The sequence below is a fragment of the Anolis sagrei genome, chromosome 1 (genome assembly GCF_037176765.1).
Source record: "Anolis sagrei isolate rAnoSag1 chromosome 1, rAnoSag1.mat, whole genome shotgun sequence".
Taxonomy (NCBI): domain Eukaryota; kingdom Metazoa; phylum Chordata; class Lepidosauria; order Squamata; family Dactyloidae; genus Anolis; species Anolis sagrei.
The window spans coordinates 69590039-69611053 of record NC_090021.1 but is presented as its reverse complement, the minus strand read 5'-3'; the positions used below and the strand labels follow the sequence as shown (position 1 = coordinate 69611053).

General features: G+C 37.4%; 1 protein-coding gene across 8 annotated transcripts in view; it reads left to right on the top strand.

Moving 5' to 3' along the window:
• The window catches only part of ARID1B (AT-rich interaction domain 1B), a 387469-nt gene that overhangs the window by 195384 nt on the left and 171070 nt on the right, over positions 1-21015 (top strand). For all 8 annotated transcript variants that reach the window (XM_060753632.2, XM_060753630.2, XM_060753628.2 and 5 more), the window contains exon 5: positions 10779-10820. In XM_060753632.2, coding sequence (XP_060609615.2) covers positions 10779-10820 — 42 coding nt within the window. The remainder of the gene's footprint in view (positions 1-10778; positions 10821-21015) is intronic.

The following is a 21015-nucleotide window of genomic DNA, read 5'->3' as shown; positions in this document are numbered from 1 at the left end:
AGTTGACAGTGGGTTGAAGACACATACATAGCACTATTCTATGCAGCATGTTTGTTCATATCTGTAAACCACGGAGCTTATATTTAGTGAAGACAAATGATAAAAGATACCATAACTAACTATTTTCAAGTTTGCAAGACAACAACAAAAATGAGACAATGATTATTAGAGCATAATATTTATGGAGGGGATCGGGAGGAATAAAGACCCTTTGTCATCACTATAAATTTTGACAAAATAATACATTGAATGCAATTCAGCGAATTCCCGGACTGAGCAAAGTTTAGGGAAACAGAACATTCCAGCTACAGACTATTACCCACAGCTTTTTTAAACCTCCCCCTACTGCAATGCATGTGTAAGAGGGAGCACCCATCCATTAATTGGTTTCGCAGTGTGGTGTGATTTACACTTAGGCATACTGATGCACATCATAGACTCTATTTCGGATTACCCCAACTTTCTCCTCCAAACACAACAAGTTGTATTTCTGCCAAACAGTTCTACTTTGGTTTCATCTGACCATATGACATTCTCCCAATACTCTTCTGGATCATCCAAATGCTTTCTAGCAAACGTCAGTCAACCCCGGACATGTACTGGCTTAAGCAGGGGGGCATGTCTGGCACTGCAGGATCTGAGTACCTGGCGGCATAGTGTGTTACTGATGGTAGCCTTTGTTAAGTTGGTCCCAGCTCTCTGCAGGTCATTCACTAGGTTCCCCCATGTCATTCTGGGATTTTTGCTCACTATTCTTGTGATCATTTTGTCCCCGCAGGGTGAGATCTTGCGTGGAGCCTCAGATCGAGGGACATTATCAGTGGTCTTGTATCTCTTCCATTTCTAATTATTGCTCCCACAGTTGATTTCTTCACACCCAGCTGCTTGCCTGTTGCAGATTCAGTCTTCCCAGTCTGGTGCAGGACGACAATATTGTTTCTGGTGTCCTTCAACAGCTCTTTAGCCTTCAGCATAGTGGAGTTTGGGGTGTGGCTGCTTCAGGTTGTGGACAGGTGTCTTTTATACTGATAACAAGTTCAAATAGGTGCCATTACTACAGGTAATGAGTGGAGGACAGAGGAGCCTGTATGTGAGACCCAGAAATTCTGCTTGTTTGTAGGTGACTAAATGCTTATTTTCCACCATAATTAGCAAATAAATTCATTAAAAATCAGACAATGTGATTTTCTGGATGTGTTTTCTCATATTGTCTCTCGTAGTTGAGGTCTACCTATGATGTCAATTACAGGCCTCTCTCATCTTTTTAAGTGGAAGAACTTGTACAATTTGTATCTGACTAAATACTCCCCCCCCCCCACTGTAGTGTGTGTGTGTACATACACACACATACACACGGATAGATAAAATATATTCCAGAGTCAAAACAGCTGATTGTGAAGGGAATGAAGTAATATGCTTTGTACCAACACTTTTAAATGCCATCCAACAGTATTGCTGGGCTTTACTCCATAGCTGCTCCCAGCATGATGCCAGAACCGGTTGCTTACTTGTTTGAACATAAGTGGTTGAAGATAGTGAAGGATGCTCTTCACATTACCCTCCAATGTAAAGCATGGGGAAAGAGAAAAGGGCTAAATTGGACTGACAAACTGGATATCCCCATCCCTTAAATTAATTTGAAAGAATGATTTGGCAGGGATCTTAGCTCAGAGGTAAGGCATATATTTTTAATGCAAAGGGTGCCATGCTCAATCCTTGACATCTCCAGGTAGGACTCCAAATACTTCAATATGAAAACCTGTAGAGCTGCTGCCAGTCAGAGCTTTGCTAGATGAACGAGTAACCTGACTCAGGAACTTAGGAAGCTCATAGTAATTAATGAGTCAACTACTTTTACCAATTCATTCGCTGATGTGTTTCAGAAATGTACAGCCCTCTTCCAAGTTGTACAACGGGAAAATAGACCATGTAGATAGTCCACATCCAAAACCTTTGTTTCCCTGACAAATTCAGAGAAATGCCACAGATCTGCTGTTATTAATTCCCTAGCAGTGGAAATGTTAAAGGTAAAGCTATCCTCTCTTCCATGACTTGCTTACATTGAAAAACAAATTGCTCTCAGGGGGACTGGTCCAAATTTCCCCCCATCCTTTAATGTTCAGTACATAACAGGCTAGTAAGGTTAATACGTTTCAGTTAGGTGAAATATCCATCTTAGAGCAATTTCTGTACATTATTTTTAAAAAGATTATGGAAAAGAGTAGAAATGTTGAGTTATGTGTCACCTTCCAGAACATTTTGGAAGTTCCGTTTCATTTACATAAGGCAATATCTAAGATGCAATGTTGCTTTGCACTGCAAATACTGTAGGTATATGGCTGGAGTAGCAAATACAGGCAGATCTGTCAAAGGTAACAGATATATCAAGTGCATGAAACACTGTGAAGAGGTGATAATTGCTTATATTGAGAAAGAAAAGGTGTTGCTAGAGAACGAACTCTTTTTCAAAAGCTCCAACAAATCCCTGATGTATGGTGAAAAAATGCACTAGTCTCAGAGATAATATTTGTATAAGCTACTATATAACAGATATAATTCCCATTTCCCCCTCTCCACTTTTTTCCTAACAGTTCCTTTTTTTCACTGATGCCTGAATATAAGTGTTAAATCTATTGTGAAAGCAGTAGTTGGAAACTGAGCGTACACATTTGCCAAATAGTTTTTAAAAAATAACCAAAGCATATGAGAGTGAGAACTATGTGCCATAAACATATTTGTATGGAATTGCCGGGGTCATCAATTCACATGTTTGGTCGATGTATATACATTGTATGAATAATTTGGGGAGTTTCTTTCTCAGAATATTCAGTTATATACACAATGGAGCACATGTACTTAGACACCTGCACTGACAAAGGCATACATTTGTGTGTCTTTTCAGCAATGGATGCTGATTGCAAACACGAGATTTCACTTTCTACCTAAATGCATGTTGAATTTTTAAAAAAGACTATTGTGTTAATGAGATGGTGTTTCCAGGGAATCATTATTCTGGGAGGAGTACATCCAGTGATACATCCCGGAATGGGGTAAAAGTACTAGACTGGGATCTATTGTGTGTAGTGTTTATACTTCTGTGACATTTGGGATGTAAACTTACTGATACATTTGTTTTTCTTAATAATATTCTGACTGAAATCAATTCCAAAAAAGCAACAGCTGCTACAATGCAATGTGACTGAGTCACAGATGCCAAGGATGCTGGGGGTGTGTAACCTTGGACGTATGGGGTATAAACGAGGAGCATTGCTAGTTACATGTAAAAGTCACTTCAATTCTCAGCATTTCTCTTATTGTGATACATCAGTCTCCAGATGTAAAATGACAGTTAATAGTTGAGGTTTCCCAATTTTGAATGTCACAGCAAAATCATACTCGGATTTGTTGAAAATTGGGATGTCATACCAAGTCATCTTTAAACTTTGCAGACCATAATTTGCTATTGCATCTAAACTGATGATGACCAAGTTCAACAGATTCTGACTTGCCAACTAGCGTTAATTCAGTGGTTTCAGCATTATGGAAAGTTCAAACTTTATATTAACTAGAGATAATACAATGATCCTGGTACAACAATTAGGGACTGACGGTGGAACTGTATATTGTGATTTATGAGACCATAAACCATTGTCTCAGGTGGGACAAATGAGGTCTTTTTTAGACTTCAAAGTATTTGCAGTGAATTATATTTTAGTTGTAAACTGGTTTGTATTTAACATTACACAAAATATTTAAAGTGGTTTTATTACAATAACATCACCATGAAAATTAATGGCAAGGAAGAAGCCGTTTTGGTTTTTTTTGAAGGGTTCTCCTTTCCCACATGTAATGTAATTTGCACCATCCCCACCTTGTACTTCAACAGCAGTAACCTAGTTTTGCCGCTTGGGTCACCAGCTGTCGTATCTAGTTTGGCCCACAGCATTTTTTTTTAATGTAAAAGAACAAACTGGACAAAACTCAACATGAAACAGAAGAGCATGTGTTTGCTTCTTATTTTTCTGGAGATACATTGTTCTTCCCATTGGTTTCATCTGAAATGGTCTACCCCTCGGTTTTCTGACCTTATCCTTGCATAGAAACCGCTAAACAGAAATCGCCTAAACAATTAATTCTGGAGGCCAAAAGGCATTGAGAATGTGTATTAGTTTATCTGTTTAAAATTCTTTGTTTCCATTTTTGTAATGGATTTTTGGTAGTGAAAATCACATTGAGGTTGAAAAACACACACTCTTTTTGGATTATATATATTTCTGGAAGGGAGGGAGAAATAAGTTGCTGACTTCTTTTAATAATTAAAAATCACATTGGTCTAGCCAAGAACATCAGAAATTGTAGCAGCTGTTAGAAATGTAGACTGAAACCTAAAAGTATGTTATAATATAGCTTTTGTAATACTATGCTTTTATTCAGACAGGCTCTTAAAGAAGACTATGTAAAATTAAGTCAGGGGTTGTGGAGGTTTTTAGTTTGAATATGTATTGGTTTTAACTAAAAATAATAATACCAATTATATTTATTCTTTTTAATGTTTATATATTTATAGTTTTTAAATTGTACTGAAATACTTTTAATGTAAGCCACTTTGAGTCTCCTTGTGGAGAGAAAAAGCAGGGTATAAATAAACATAATAGTAGTAGTAGCAGCCGTCTGCTTGCTTTCTTCTAGAAACATAATAATAATAACCATTTTTATGTGTTATGTTAGATATGTTTCCAGTTTGGTGGCACTACCATAGCTATTAACTTTCCATTGATACTGTATTTCATCACATAATTGTCACCCCCCCCCCCCTTTGAAAAGGGATGTGGCTATTACACAGGAAAAATATCTACCTTTGATTCATCTGTTTCTGTTTTTTAAAATAAATAAAATGTGTTGCCTCCAAAAGAGGTGGAGAGGTGATCGAGTCTCAGACAATCATTTCTGTTTGTTGGGTTTTTTTAAACTGCAGAATCATTTGAAGCTGATCCAACCTTCTTTCCTTCCTGTCTGCCTTCTTTCTCTGAAGGCAAGGAAGTTTAAAAACTATAAAATGGAGGTCTCTGAAGCTCATCTTTTCTCCTTCCTCTGAGGCAATTGAGGTTTAAAACCCCTGAAATGGATGGCCCATGTAGTCTCTTCAAATGTTATGATTCTATGTAGGTCTCTGAACCTTGGATCTTCCTTCCTTCCCCCTTTCTCCAAAGAATTCCATTCAGAATTTCTAAATGGGGGTGCAACTATTATGTGGGGAAAACAAAAATACCATTTTGGATCCCAGAAAACTGGGGGAGGGGCAGGTCTATTGTGCGATGGTGACTATTATGCCATGAAATATGGGTATATGCAATTTGATCAGTGATAAATAGTTGAGGGATTCCTTCTAGACAAGGTTGTAAAGTCTTCTTATGAACAACTCTTTCAATCCTTGCATAATGCTGTAACAGTAGCTGAGATTGAAGCTGATCTTACACTATGTCGATTCACTTTTTCACAAATACCAAAAATGTTCTTTTAAGAGAAGATTAAATTAAATCCAGTAGGATGAAATATATAATTGTGGGGGGAGCAGGCTCCTTCTCTATTGATGAAGAGAATTTGATAGTATTTCTATGACTGTCTTTAACTTGAAATCCAATTTTGTATCAAAGAATTGGTCTACATACTTGATAGTTAACACTTTGATTTTTCCAAAAATAGAACTGAAATCACTGTATTAGTGTTACACAGTACACATTTTGTATTTACTCTGATATCTTCATGGAGATTTTGAAAGTCTCAATTTGTATGTTTAACATAAAATAATGATTACTCAGTAGGTAGAAAGTGTTGTTTGATTAAACATTTCTTTTTTTATTTGCTTTTCCATTTGATAGGAAAGAAATGAAACTGATGGTTTTAGTTTACAGGCAGTCTCCGAGTCACAAAGATCTGACTTACCAATGACTCAGAGTTAAGAACAGGAATGGAACAACATAAAGTGAGAGAAATCTATTCCTTGGAAAGGAAATTCACTCCTGAAAAGGTTATTAGGGGAGAAAGATGTCTCCACTGAAGCCTTCTCTCCAATCCTTGTTTTGACAACAAGCATTTTTTTTCAGAATCTACAGGGACAAAACGTGAGGTGAAATATCCACAGAACTTATCTTGTTTCTAACTTGGGGACTGCCTGTAGTTGGTTTTATATAATTTAAAATGAAGGGTGTCTATAATGTAAATAAAAGTATGACTTTGTTTTTGTGGTGTCCTTTCACCACAAGTTATTGCCAATTGGATGTCTGCCTTTAGGCCCTATTGTTAATGTGTCTCTTTGTGCTTCATAAATGAGTTGTTTGAAATGTCAAACATACTTATTGATTCTAATTTTCCTTGTGATTCCTTATTTTCCTTTCTGATGTTATATCTTTTCTATATTTGCTAAAGTGCTCTTTTTTCTACAAATAAATGTATTTCAATCCATTGGATTTGTTTCATCATTTTTGTTCAAGTGTGTATCCACACTTGCTGATGTTACTTGTTAATGTTTTCCTTGGGTAGGTTATGCAAATTTTTGAAGTGTGAGGAAAGCATTTGGTATTAGTTCATAGGTTTCATGAATTGGTGTTGAGTGGAGAGGGTACTTAGAAGTTGTCCCCAGGATCTTCTATTTCTACGCCATGACAGCTCTGCTTACGTATTATGCCAAGTTGGGGAGAAAGAAGCTTTAATATTAACCTGCAGCTCCTAACATTACCAGATTATTTGTTAGCATTACTGGTATGTGGAGACATTTGTACTGTTTCCTTCAGGGCTGCTGGAGGAGGAGTTAATTTTATCTCCTTGCCATCCCTGTCAACTTTGATGCCATGGTGTCATTCTTTTGTGGTGGGAGACAAATGTGGGAGTCATGCAACACTTACAGGAGGTGGGAGTTTTCCACCCAACCTTGAAGACTTATTTCATTATTTACTATTAAAGAAATGTGTTGTAATTTCTTAATATCTTAATAGTAAATCATCATTCAGCGATAGTATATAGCTTAGAACACAGCTGTGGAAAGATGGCTACAGCCCCAAAATATTTCTTACAAGTAATTCCTCCTTTAAATTAGTTGTATGTTTTTCCAGCAGGAACAAACCTATTTTGACCAGATGTTTCATTCTCTTAATTGTGAATTATGGTAAATGCACACTTTGAGGTAGAAATTTTTGAAAAATTAAGGCACACACAGACTTTAAGAGCAGTAGTTCTCCAACAACCGTACTATTGCCTGTGCTAGATTTAACAACATGCTTTTGAGTCTGTATTATATGTTGCAGTGAAACAGCTGTGCCCTCTTTCCTCAGGAGACTTAACTCTCTGCCTATAGATGTGTCAGGAAAATCTGCTATGCTCAAAACAAGGTTGGATTCTAAAAGACTTTGCACTGCGTGTTTTCCAATTACTGTAGTTCCTTTTTCACAATGTTGATACAGATAAACTGAAACTGAACAATGTTTTTAAGATCAAAATAGTGACTGGAGAAAGTTGAGCTCTGCATTCACTCTTACTTTTCATGTTAATTGGTTTTAGGGTTACTTTCTAACTATGCAGAAATGTTTATCAGACCCAACGATGTAGAGCAGGGGTCCTCAAACTATGGCCCATGAGCCGGATACGGCCCTCCAAGGTCATTTACCCAGCCCTCGCTCAGGGTCAGTCTAAGTCTGAAATGACTTGAAAGTACACAACAACAACAATCCTATCTCATCAACCAAAAGCAGGACCACACTTCTCATTGAAATACTAATAAGTTTATATTTGATTTTAAAAAATCTTCATTTTAATTACTGTATTATTTTAAAGTGTTTTTTGCACTACAAATAAGATATGTGCAGTGTGCATAGGAATTCATTCATGTTTTTTTTTTCAAATTATAATCCGGCCCTCCAACAGTTTGAGGGACTGTGACTTCGCCCTCTGTTTAAAAAGTTTGAGGACCCCTGATGTTGAGAGTCAGAAGAAACCCCTAGTGTCCTCTAATCCAGTTTCACTCTACTGTTGAAATATCTTATGCCCTAGATGGTCTAATATTTGGATTCTTCTTTTTGCATTGGTTAACTAACTTTACTTATTTTGAAACAGGAAGTTCTTGGTTGGTGAGTGGAATAAAGGTAGAGAATTATCTATGAAGCATGGCCATGTTCTTGAAAATGTTACAAGATGATAGAAAATATCAGTTGCATAGCCTTCTGGCTGAATATTTACATTAGGATGAGGGATCCATTGCAGAAAATCCATCACATTTGGTTTTTGCTGTTGTTCTGCAGCAAGGGTAGGAGGTGAACCATTTTTTTCTTGTTCTCTCCCTTTGACTAGAATAGAAGAAATTTTTAGTGCCTCAGGGTTGCATTGTTTCTAGGGTGTGTTGTGATAAGAAACAAACTTTGAATATAATCATTTGTACCTGCAACCAACACAGCCCACTATGTCCCATTTTTTTCCGATTTATTACTATAACAGGAGGTGAAAGGTCTGTAATGGTGGATATTTCTACCATCATGCAGAGTAATCTATGTTGATGTGAGCATTATCCCATGGCCATACTTCCATCTCTGACAGCGGCCAGGATCCTACCTCTTGTGGTCCTTCAGATGTCCTCTTGCTGGGATGGAGATTGTGGCAGTATTCCTCTTCGATCACATTGGATTTTTAAGTTGCAGGTCATCAGAAATATCAGGAGCTAGTATTCGGTATTGCACTTATTCATTTGTAATGTATAGTTATAGATCAGTAAATTATTTGTTTTCTCAGGCTGGATCTACATTGCCATATAATCCAGTTTTTGAATCCAGATTATCTGCTTTGACCTGTGTTATATGAGTTTATGCTGCCATATCAAAGTAGATAATCTGGATTCAAAAACTTGATTATATGGCAGTGTAGATGGGGCTTTACTGATGGAAGAATGGAAACATCTACCTTGCATCCTAATCCGAAGCTGAACAGACCTCTTTCCCATTGGATCAAACAACATTATTTATCATAGAATCATAGAGTTGGAAGAGACCTCATGGGCCATCCAGTCCAACCCCCTGCCAAGAAGCAGGAATATTGCATTCAAAGCACGCCTGACAGATGGCCATCCAGCCTCTGTTTAAAAGCTTCCAAAGAAGGAGCCTCCACCACACTCCGGGGCAGAGAGTTCCACTGCTGAACGGCTCTCCCAGTCAGGAAGTTCTTCATTATGTTCAGGTGGAATCTCCTTTCTTGTAGTTTGAAGCCATTGTTCCGTGTCCTAGTCTCCAGGGAAACAGAAAACAAGCTTGCTCCCTCCGCCCTGTGACTTCCACTCACATATTTATACATGGCTATCATATATCTTCTCAGCCTTCTCTTCTTCAGGCTAAACATGTATTTGGGGTTCTTGTACCCCGCCCTTCTCACCCCGAAGGGGACCCAGGGCGGCTTACACAGTAAAGGCAACAATTAGATGCCAGCATCATAACAATCATCACAACATGCCAGCTTCTTAAGCCGCTCCTCATAGGGCTTGTTTTCTAGACCCTTGATCATTTTAGTTTTGCATATGTTGCTGCTATAGATTTCTGGCAAAGGAGTATCAAATATTGTTCCTATATTTCTTGTAAAGGTTTTCTAAATAAATCTACAGAGTATTCTCTGTTGAGAGACGAGCTCCTTCCAGAATCCAAATGACTGGGATAAGCTTACGTCATAATTGTGTTAGAGCAGTTGTTTCCCAAATGATACCTTGGCTCTCTTCTTTCCAAGACAAGCTATTGTCAAGAAAGCGCAACCCAAATGAACAAGACATACTAACGAAAAAATACACTTTACAGTTGAAGTAACCAGAATTTTTTTGTCTGCGAGGCAAAGAGGTCTCATCATATAGTCATAGGAAGGCCAAATCAGAACTTTTCCCCAAAATAAAGGTTTTGCTTGGTTTATCATTTCAGTTAATAAATTTAAAGCCAATTTCTGGATATCTCAGTGACAGATATTCACATGTGCATGCATTTTTTTCCATTTCATCATTTTTAATGTTTTTAGATCGTTAATGTTGGCAATCTCTCAGGTGCATGATACAATCTCCAGAAAACTTTCCATGTTTCTGATATGCTAAGATCACGCATATCATCTTCTAGAGCAGGGGGCCTCAACCTTTTTTAAACAGAGGGCCAGGTCACAGTCCCTCAAACATGTTGGAGGGCTGGATTATAATTTGAAAAAAGCATTAATGAATTCCTATGCACACTGCACGTATCTTATTTATAGTGCAAAAAACACTTAAAACAATACAATAATCAAAATGAAGAACAATTTTAACAAATATAAACTTATTAGTTTTTCAATGGGAAGTGTGGGCCTGCTTTTGGCTGATTGTTGTTCTTGTTCTTGTTGTTGTGTGCTTTCAAGTCATTTCAAACTTAGGTTGACTCTGAGCGAGGTCTGGGTAAATGAACTTCGAGGGCTGCATCCAGCCCTTGGGCCTTAATTTGAGGACCCCTGTTCTAGAGTATGTACAGCTCACCCTTTTGCGGGGGGGGGGGGGATGTATTGCATTATTTTCAACTGCATATTAACATGGTGTAAGAACACACCCAGTTGACTTCTCCCAAATGCAGTCTATTGACTCTTCTGCTGATAGTATGTTTCATTCACTGCCTATTCTATATCTTAACTCTTAGATTGTAGAATTATATTTCTATTCTAGTGTATGTTTATGGATTCGGGGGCTGTGGTCAGACATTCTTAACCGATGACATTTGAAATGTTATTTCTCCTTATAATTTCAGGTTGAAGTCTTGGCCTCTGAAGATACTTCATTTGGACTCAAGGTCTGTAGATGATGAAGTTTTATTTTTCTAGGTGCCATTGATTTAGGATGGTTGATTTTATTTGTGGTTTTGTAGTATTAAACTCTTATACAAAAAAACTTGGTATCACTAAACTTAGCAAAGTTGAGATCAATAATATCTTAAGTTTAATAATCTAAATATTATAGTTATATAGTTTGCTGTTAATTCCCATTATAGCTTCCAAATGATAAGGTTTTTTGGTAAGAAGTTGGAAAATTCGAAAGTTTACCAAAAACTGAAAATAGCAACTTTGTGGTACAAATAAACAGATTCAAGAACAAATTTTAATACTGGTTTAGAGTCTTCTAATTTGTACCATTTGTACCATTAAATTTCTATACTAGTAGTAATTTTAGTTTGTAAAGTGGTTGATGGCTGGGCAGTTTTCTAATTGTCATTTTGGATTGTACTAAATATTAGGCTGTTCTAGAGTTCCTACAATGGCTCTAGACATATTCTGACAGACATTGATTTAATTTATTTGTGAAACTATTGCTAATGAACATTATGGTATTGATCTCATTCTTACGCGTATGTAGTGGCAGATGATCCCATGCAAGCAGATTGTGTGTAGGCTATACAGCAAGAGAGAATGGTGAATGGGAGGGGAGTAGGAATTTGAGAACATGAGGCTAAGCCATGAGTTTCCTGCTGTTGAATATCCATATGGTATGATATTTCTGAAAAGCATAGCAGTGGCATAATCACTAAGGTAGAACGAGCAGTAGGATAGGAAGAAACCTTAAAATTCTAAAGGAAAAGCCATGCACAAAATTAATTCTGGTAACTCTGTGAAAAATCCAAATTAACACTTTAAAAGTTACTAAATATTTATGACAGCATGATTTACTATTGTTCCCTGTGTGGTGTTGTGATACCTGATAAACTGATTTAAAATAAATTATTAAAAAGAAATAGAGCTGCTCCAGTGTTATTTGAAGTATTTAACATATGGTATTCTGTAACATTTTCTAGTGTTTATTTAATACGCAGCATGCATACAGAACATTCACTGAATATTTAATAAACCTGGAGGGTCAACTCTTACGAACTCATCTCCATAATCCTTCATGCTAGCTGAGTAAACAGAAGTATTACTGAAGATTATTGTAGCCAATAGCTCTCATTGCCTGACCCATTCTGGAAAAGGCCAGGCTACTGTTTTATGGTTAAAGTTGCAAGTTGGCAATGGTGTTAGGACTAATTTATATGTGACTCTAGCCATGGCTAAAGTGCTTACTGTATCACTTGTGTTCCATCACATCTAAATGCACTTAGCACATGCATCAACACATCTATGTTTAGTATTAGTAATTCATTGACCCAGGAGGGCATACTACTGGCAAGCTGACATTGCACGCAAATGAGCCAATGCACATGGTAAGTGCTTTTGAAAGGAAAGAAGCACGTGTGAATTGCTTGCATGGGCAAGCACCAATGCCACACACATAAATTGGATTTAGCATTAACTTTGCACAGATTGCAGCTCCATGCTTCCTAAATTATGACAATACTATGAATCACTTCAAATTTTCTACTGTTTCCTTCCATGCAACTTTAATATTTGTACTAAAAGCTTGTATGGAGTATTCAAATTACTTTACAAAAGAAAGTCAGTACTTTCTTCCATTGTATGCAAAGTTGTTTGTGTAAACTATTTGTTTTCTTAAACGGTATGTAATGTAACACACCCAAAGATCAATCTGCTGTAGTCTGCAAACTAATGGTTACAGTGTTAGCAGAGAAAGCCAGACCCAAGAGAATTTCCTTACGTGATGGCAGTCCGCCTTCTGAAAGTGATGGCATCCCCTAGATTTCTTCTCTTGGGCTGTTCTCCTTGTGATTGCATATAAACGTATGGGCCATTTCACTTGCGCTCTGCACAAACCTTGTACATGAAGCTGCTCTGCACTGATCACCTCTGATTGTTCCACAATGATCAGCCATCGTTTTCTAGTTTTGACAAAACAACAGCAAAATAACTAAGTAGAAAGGTGGCCCTTTTTCTGGCATTCAGTATAATCCTAATTTGAATCACCTACATTACAGTGTCACATCTCCTTTGTCATGCTCATCTATAATGGGTGTCCTCATATTGTATTGTCTCCTGACTGTATGAAGGATTGTCACTACTACTCCATTCATGAGTCTCCTTTACAAATATATGTTTTTGTTTTTATCTCATTCTGAGTTTTTATCATTGTATCTTGCACATGTGGCCCACTCATTGTGATTGTGTTTGATTTTTTATTGTATTACTTTGCATTGTTTGTTATATTTTATGTTTGTTTTATTTTATTATGATGCTGCCTTATGCTTTTTATGTTACTGAATTGTAATGCATTTCTGGGCTTGACCTCATGTAAGCCGCCCTGAGTCCCTTTCGGGGAGATGGTGGCGGGGTATAAATAAAGATTATCATGATGATGGTGATGGTGATGATGATGATTATTGGGTTTTGTTTTTTGTTTTTTTTTTGTCACTCAATTTATTGTGGAATTCATTAATTAAATCAACATGAAATCCCTAGAGGAATTTGCTCATCTGGCCTCTGAGTGAAAGCAGATTGATGCAAAGCGAGTCAGTGGTTTTCCTCCTATTGTTCTTTGTCATTCTCACTCCTCTCATAGGTTGTTCTGGTTATATCCTATATCTCTTCATAGATCAAGTGATTTAGCTCAGAAAGCTCCCTAAGTATCCAAGCCCTCAGCGACTCTTCCTTTCTCCTCACTGTTCTCCCCCAGCTTCAGCCTCCAATTTATAAAACCTGACCAGGTTGTACTTTTGTTACATTGACTGCCCAAACGATTATTTTATTTATTTATTAAATTAATTATTCATATATCCTACTACATAAGCAAAGTACCAGTGTGGTGTAATGGTACGAGCCAGGAATTGAATCCCCACTTGGCCATCATATTTGTGCCAGATATCTCTTTGCATCTTTTGGAGGAAAGAAAAACTGTACTATAGAGACAGCTTGTCTTCATCTGGCTCACCACAAAGGAAAGAGCAGCAGGCCTGAACGTGGAAGCACAAGGCTAGCACAGTGTTCCTCAAACTTTGCTCCTCCAGATGTTTTGGACTTCAGCTCCCACAATTCCTAACAGATAGTAAGCTGGCTGGGATTTTGGGGAGCTAAAGTCCAAAACACCTGGAGAAGTAGAGTTTGAGGAACACTGGGCTAACACATACTAAGTAAGATATCTGTATACAAAATATAATATGTTTTAGGAACAAAAATGAGTTCGGTTATTTACTTTTCAGTGTAAGTGTTTCAAAATTATTTTTAAAAATCTTTTTCACCAGCCCGTACATGACAAAAGCGGAGACAGTTTCTCCAGGTTTTTGGCCCTCCAGGTCTTTTATGCTGTGAACCATCTTGTTCCCAAAAAAAGAAAAGGGTTTTATCTGTTCCCGAAAATGACCTCTTTTAGGCTTAGAACTTAAAATCATAGAATTGGAAGAGACATCAAGGGTCATCCACCCCAACTCCTTGCTGTGGAGGAACACCCAATTAAAGCACTCTGGACAGGTAGCCCCAGCCTCTGCTTAAGTTTATAAAGATAGGAAGTGCTGCCAAACCTGGCCAAATTGTCTTCCATGGTCCCTGTGATGGTGGAAAAGGAGGTCTCTAAAAGAATGAGGAATGAGGCAAAAAGGCCTTCCCAACTGCATTGCAGTGTTTGTTCAGTTCCCAGCCCAGCAATAGTTGCCCATTTCTGGCATACATAAAGGAGGCATAGCTCACCTGGTGTAGAAATATTCAGTTTGAAAGATTAATCATATTAATAAATTTTAGCTGAATTTTGAACTCTTTGTGAGTGAACTGTCTCATGTGTTTTAAACCACCTTGAAGGGAGCAAATGGACAATAGCTACTTCTGTTCAGATTATCCTGCCAGTCAGTATGGAGTGGTGATAAATTGCTTGTTTAGCTGTATTCTTTGTAATCAAGAAAGAGAACTGATCCCAAGATATTTCCGCAAGTGGTATCCTACTTCTCCACAATTCTTAATTAGTAGCCTTCCCCTTATTATGAAGGAATGTAAGTGGTGGAGTGACTGATATGAACGCATGGTGTATGTTAAATATTGTTGCTTGATTCATCTTCTGATAACTAAAAGCTGACTTGAAATAATTTTGAAAAATAAAGAGAACTGCTCCAGTATTATTTTAAGTATTCTGCTTAACTGTTTGTAAAAAGCACAATTTATTCCCCCACTAGGAAATGCATTTTTACATATTGCATGTGAAAAGTCATAGGTAGATGAAAGACCTACCCGGAGAGAAACCTTTTCCATAGTGTTAAGTAGAAATTAGTGTAGTGTTTGGAAACTAATCATATACCATCATTACTTCATAAAATCTACTTTTCCTGTGAAGTATTTGGCAAATTTTTGCTTTAGCAGAGCAACTCAGCCAAGGCATTATAATTGCAGCCATCAAATATGCTGTACTTGTTTTCTCATTGGTTGCTTTCCTTTCACTTAGTTTGCTCTCTTGTTTTTCTAGATTGTAAGACTTTTGGAAGAGCAATATGATCTGTTTTTCTGTGCCAAGTATCAAATACATAGATGACACAACATCAGTACTAGTGGCAATATCATCATTGTCATGTAATACTTGAAAATATTGTTAAAAACAAGAGATGCTTTTCAAATGTCATGGTTCCATAGTATTAACTAGGATAAGCACCATAATTCCCTGATTATTTTATATTTGAGAGTGTGTGTAAACAGGCTTAAGCATGATAGCCAACATAGTCTCACATAGTAGTCAGAGTATTTATGTATTTTCAAACTAGTCTCAGAATTTCTTTTTACCCAAAGAGGTACAGTGTCCACTCTTATATTTGCAAAGTCATCATTATGGCAGTGTGTTAAGAGTTTACAGATTATGTGTGTGCAACTCCCTCTACAGTATATTGAAATTAATAAAGAAGGCTTTATATTTACATTATAAAATATTAGCACAAATATTTTCTCATATTTGCTTCAAATAGTTGATCAAGTGCAGAACTTACACAGTCATGGGTCCTATATATTTTTTGGGGAGGTCCAGTGTGACTTGCTTCCAGAAGTTTTCAATTTTGTTCAAAATATGTAGAACTGCTTAAAAATAATTTTGTGAGTTTTTTTAGGTTCTTCCCCCTGAAACAACTAAGTATCATCTTTTGAAATCATTCTTCTTGGAGAGAGAAAATCTCCCTAGACCAGTATTTCCCAACCTTCCTAATACCGCAACCCGTTAATACAGTTCCTCATGTTGTGGTGACCCTCAACCATAACATTATTTTTGTTGCTACTTCAGAAGTGTAATTTTGTTACTGTTATGAATGGTAATGTAACTATCTGATATGCAGGATGGATTTTCATTCACTGGACCAAATTTGGCAGAAATACTCTATATGCTCAAATTTGCATGCTAGTGGGGTTCAGAGGGGTTAATTTTGTCGCTTTAGAGTTGTAGTTGCCAAACCCTTCTAGTGTTTTCTGTTGGTCATGGTAGTTCTGTGTGCCAAGTTTGGTTCAATTCTATCACTGGTGGAGTTCAGAATGATATTTGATTGTAGATTAACTATAAATCCCAGCAGCTACAACTCCCAAATGACAAAATCAATTTTTTTGAGTGATGCTCACTCCTTGGGTTAGTTAGGTGTATTGTGGCCAAATTTGGCAGCAATTTGTCAAGCGGATTTTGAGTTATGATGTCACTCAAAACAAACAGCATTTTTATATATGTAATCATGTGTGAAGTACAAATAGGACACCTAAAATACATAGAACTTGAAAGTAAGGAATTGTGTTTGATGGTCTGAAAAAAAAAAGGAAGATGAGTAAGAATAAGCCATCAGAAGTGGAAATCACCAACAGAGCCAAAGCTTTTCAAATTCTAGGCAATTCACAACACTCTTTTCCTTTCTCTGACAATCAAAGAATCCAGGGTACTCAAACATCCATTGTACATTTCATTCGTTCAGTTGTATGGTTAATATATCTGCTCACAGCTGAAAACAGTTTGTTCATGTTCATGGACACTTTCTGATTTCTTTCCATATGGTATATAGGTATGCTGTGATGTAAGTTTTTGCTTTCCACAGCCAAAGAGATACTTCCACCCCACTACTAAACAGCTTACTAATGCAACAACTGGTTTTATGGGATTCCCCCCCCCCCCCCACACACACACACACACTTTTTTTGTCCTCAGGGTATATATGTTCACCTAGTTAGATGAGTACTGTGTTGGGTAGAAGCATATACAAACGTACATACTTCCTATCATTATATTGGGTCAGAACACAGCTTAATGTCATCCAGATAGGACTTATCTCTATATACTTTTTCTGAGACTGATAGTAGTCCAAAGCATTCAGAGGGCAGTAGATTGAGATTGTACTGACTGGCACTAGCTTGGCTGGATCTTTGCAAGCCTTTCCTGGTGATGCCAAGGACTGACCCTTCATTTTGCTATGTGGAAAATGGGTATTCTTCCATTGTGCTACTACCTCTGCCCATCTCCTTGTTAGAATGGTTAAGAAGGACTAGTTGCTGGAAAAGAAATTATAAATGTTCAGTGAGTTGATAGATACTTTATGCTCATGCTTGTGAAAGGCAAATTAGGACAAAAGAGAAAGAGTGATTATACATTGTATTTTAAAACTTACCATGTTAGCTTAGCCTTATTTCAGGATTATTCAAAGCAGCCTCTGTTTCTGCCATCTGCTGGCTGTATACACCAGTTACATTTTAAAAGGATACTCAAGTTTTATTAAAGCCAATTAACCTTTATCAGATTGAGTGTCTTAAGTATTGCCTCGATTGATTTGTTGATGAGTGTATTTAATATATACCCTCTCCTAAATTATGCCTTTGCAGTAACCTTGCATATAACCTTTGCTGACTTCAAGAATATTAGACAGGTGTGAAAACAGATTTCTGATTATTAATCAGTATTTTTATCTGAAGTACTCAGACAAGACTTGAAAACATGATAGGTTTGTGTGTGTGTGTGTGTGTTTCTATATTTTTAATAATATTAGTGTGTATCATGCCCATCAGAGAATAGCTTTCAGTGAGAAAGTCTGTCTGTTTTATACATATTAAGAATGCAGATAATAATATTACACTTAAAGTTTCCAAATCAGTCCATATCCAGATAACTTTATCATTACATCCAACAGGCAAGGGTTTATATTCTGACAGCCTTGAGTGTGTTGTGTTTCAGTTAATGACATACAGAGGGTGATGATGTTCAGAGTCCCTGAACCAGAACGTGAAGAAGCTGTGTCCATGATTTGACTGTCTTTTTACCAGATCCCGTGAAGCCTACATTCAGTTATATTTTGGGCCAGATGTTATGTTTACACTGGGTCTAACCAACCACCAGCTGCATCCTGTGTTGAGCCTGTCCTGCTTGTGAGGAAGGTTATGAAACATGAAAATATAGCATCTGCCACCTCTAGGCTGGTCATGTATTAGCATTTAATGCTTCAGAAGCACCAGACTAGAGGTTTTTTCAGAATCACTGTCTGCATCCGTGGTAATCTCTGGGTTCATTTGATAATGTTGCAATGCAATTCTAATGTTGTTACTCAGAATACGAGAAACAAAGTTTTCCTGTATCTTATTGTAATTTTCTAACATTGATGACAGCTAAACCCATATTCCTGTATATATATAATATGTATCCCACCCTTTATCTGATATCTCCAAATAGTCTCACTCAGTGCCACCATATAGCAATGCAGCAGAGTGTAGTGATAACATGAAACTGTATAGTATTTTATATACTTACGTTGTATCCCAAAGATCACTACATCACATGTTATAAGTGGCTCAAAAGAAAAGTGCGGTGGAGTCTGTCAAAAGCCGAAAAGAGTACTGCTGCTTTTGTCATCTTGAAGCAAAGATCCACCATGACTTTTCAAGCCTGGAGTAAAATTGGAAAAGGTTGAGGAAAGCAAGGTTGTGACAGTGTATCTCAGTATTTCCAAGCCTTCGGGAAATAAGAGATTGTAAGACACCTGTGGCCTCTTTAGATAATTTGCTGGTCCCAACCCCATGATTAACTACCCTTTGACCATGGATTAAATATTAGTGTAATTTGGACTGTAGTTTCTGTTAGGGTTTCATAGTGTTTTATAACACATACTGCTTTGCAGTCAGGAGGAGGCCATTTTTTTCTAGGCGTTTTTTTCTGATTGAGAGAAGGTTGTAGGCAATAAGAGAAAAGTAGTCCTGAACTGAGGCTTTGTTTGTGTGTTCATTGGAGTCCTTGACTATAATGGTTTATTAAAAATTAGAGTCAGGTGAGCACTACAGAACAGAGTTGCTGTGAGTTCTCTGGGCTGTATGGCCATGTCCCAGAAGCATTCTCTCCTGACGTTTCACCCACATCAGTGGCAGACATCCTCAGAGGTTGAGGGGTCTGTTGGAAGCTAGACAAGTGAGGTTTATATATCTGTGGAATATCGAGGGTGGGAGAAATAACTCTTTGTCTGCTTGAGGCAAGTGTGAATGTTGCAATTAGCCACCTTAATTAGCATTTAATGGAATTGCAGCTTCAAAGCCTGGCTGATTGTTGCCTTGGGGAATCCTTTGTTAGGTGGAGTTAGCTGTCCTTGATTGATTCTTGTCTGGAATTCCCCTGTTTTTTGAGTGTTAGGGTTATTTACTGTCCTGATTTTAGAGGGTTTTTTTTAAACTGGTAGCCAGAGTTTGCTCATTTTCATGGTTTCCTCCTTTCTGTTGAAATTGTCCACATGCTTGTGGATTTCAGTGGCTTCTCTTTGTAGTCTGAAATGGCAGTTGTTAAGAGTTAGCCAGCATTTCTGTGTTCTCAAATAATATGCTGTGTCCAGGTTGGTTAATCAGGTGCTCTGCTATGGATGACGTCTCAGGTTGAATTAGTCTGCAGTGCCTTTCATGTTCCTTGATTCGTGTTTGGGCACTGTGTTTGGTGGTCCCTATGTAGACTTGTCCACAGCTGCTTAGTATACGGGGTGTGAGGATTTTGTCCTTTGCTAAACGTAGCATTTGTTGGATTTTCTTAGTGGGTCTGTAGTTTGTTTCTAGGTTGTGTTTCTTCATCAGCTTCCTTATGTGGTCAGTGGTGCTCTTGATGTATGGCAAGAACACCTTTCTTCTGGGTGGATCTTTGTCTTTACTCTTGTGGCTTGTTCTTGATCTTACAACTCTTCTAATGTTTGTGCTGGAGTATCCATTGGCCTTTGGAGCCCAGTTTAGTTGGTTCAGTTCACCTTGGAGGAAGTGGGGTTCGCAGATTCTTTTTGCATTGTCTGCCAGGGCTTTAATTGTGCTTCTTTTTTGACTTGTGTGTTGATTGGAGAACAGTCTACTTGATTTGGTTCTTTGCTGAGGGCATTTGCTTTCAGTGAATTAGAATTAAGCTTCCAAAATACTTTATGTCGATTTTCCACATCTGCTTGGTTCATCAAATGAGATGTTATACCCATGGTCTGCTACTGTTTACAAAACTCGTATTTGTCATTGGAATATTTTTGTGTGAAAGACTATAATTTTCTCTTCTCATTTTACTGTAGTTTGGGGGTCATACTGGCCTGTTATCGGGGCATTTTTTCTGTCTAATCTTTTAAGACAGTGTTGTACACCAGTGATACTCAGAATCATTTACTACTCCATTTTGATTTGTGTTGTGAATGTTTTGGGCTGTTGGATAGATTATAGTTGAAGCACATGTATAGCAGCTTTGGGAAATGATTGCTTGATTTAGAATTGTTCATCTGCTGCGTTGTTGTTGTTGTTGTTTGTTTGATATATTTATTTATATCCCGCTTTCCCCTTAAAATTGGGGCTCAAAGCAGCTAAGTAATAGGTCTGGGAACTTCCTTATTCAGAAGCAAGCAACTGTAACACATTTTCTAAGGTAAATTGCATTCAGCAGCAGTACTTATTTGTAGTAGCAAACATCCCTCTTGTTGTATCCTTCTGTTTTTAATTCTGTGGATGGAACTGCTTTTGAATCCTCTTCTTGAAAAGTGTGAGGTGTGCAATGAAAAGCCATCTTGTTGAGTCAAATTGATGTGGATAAATTTATCTAGTAGCAGGTGTCCTTTTATTTATTGTTCTTGTTTACTTCATTTATTTGGTTTTGGTTTTCTGTCATAAAATGACAGCTGTGTGTTGAAC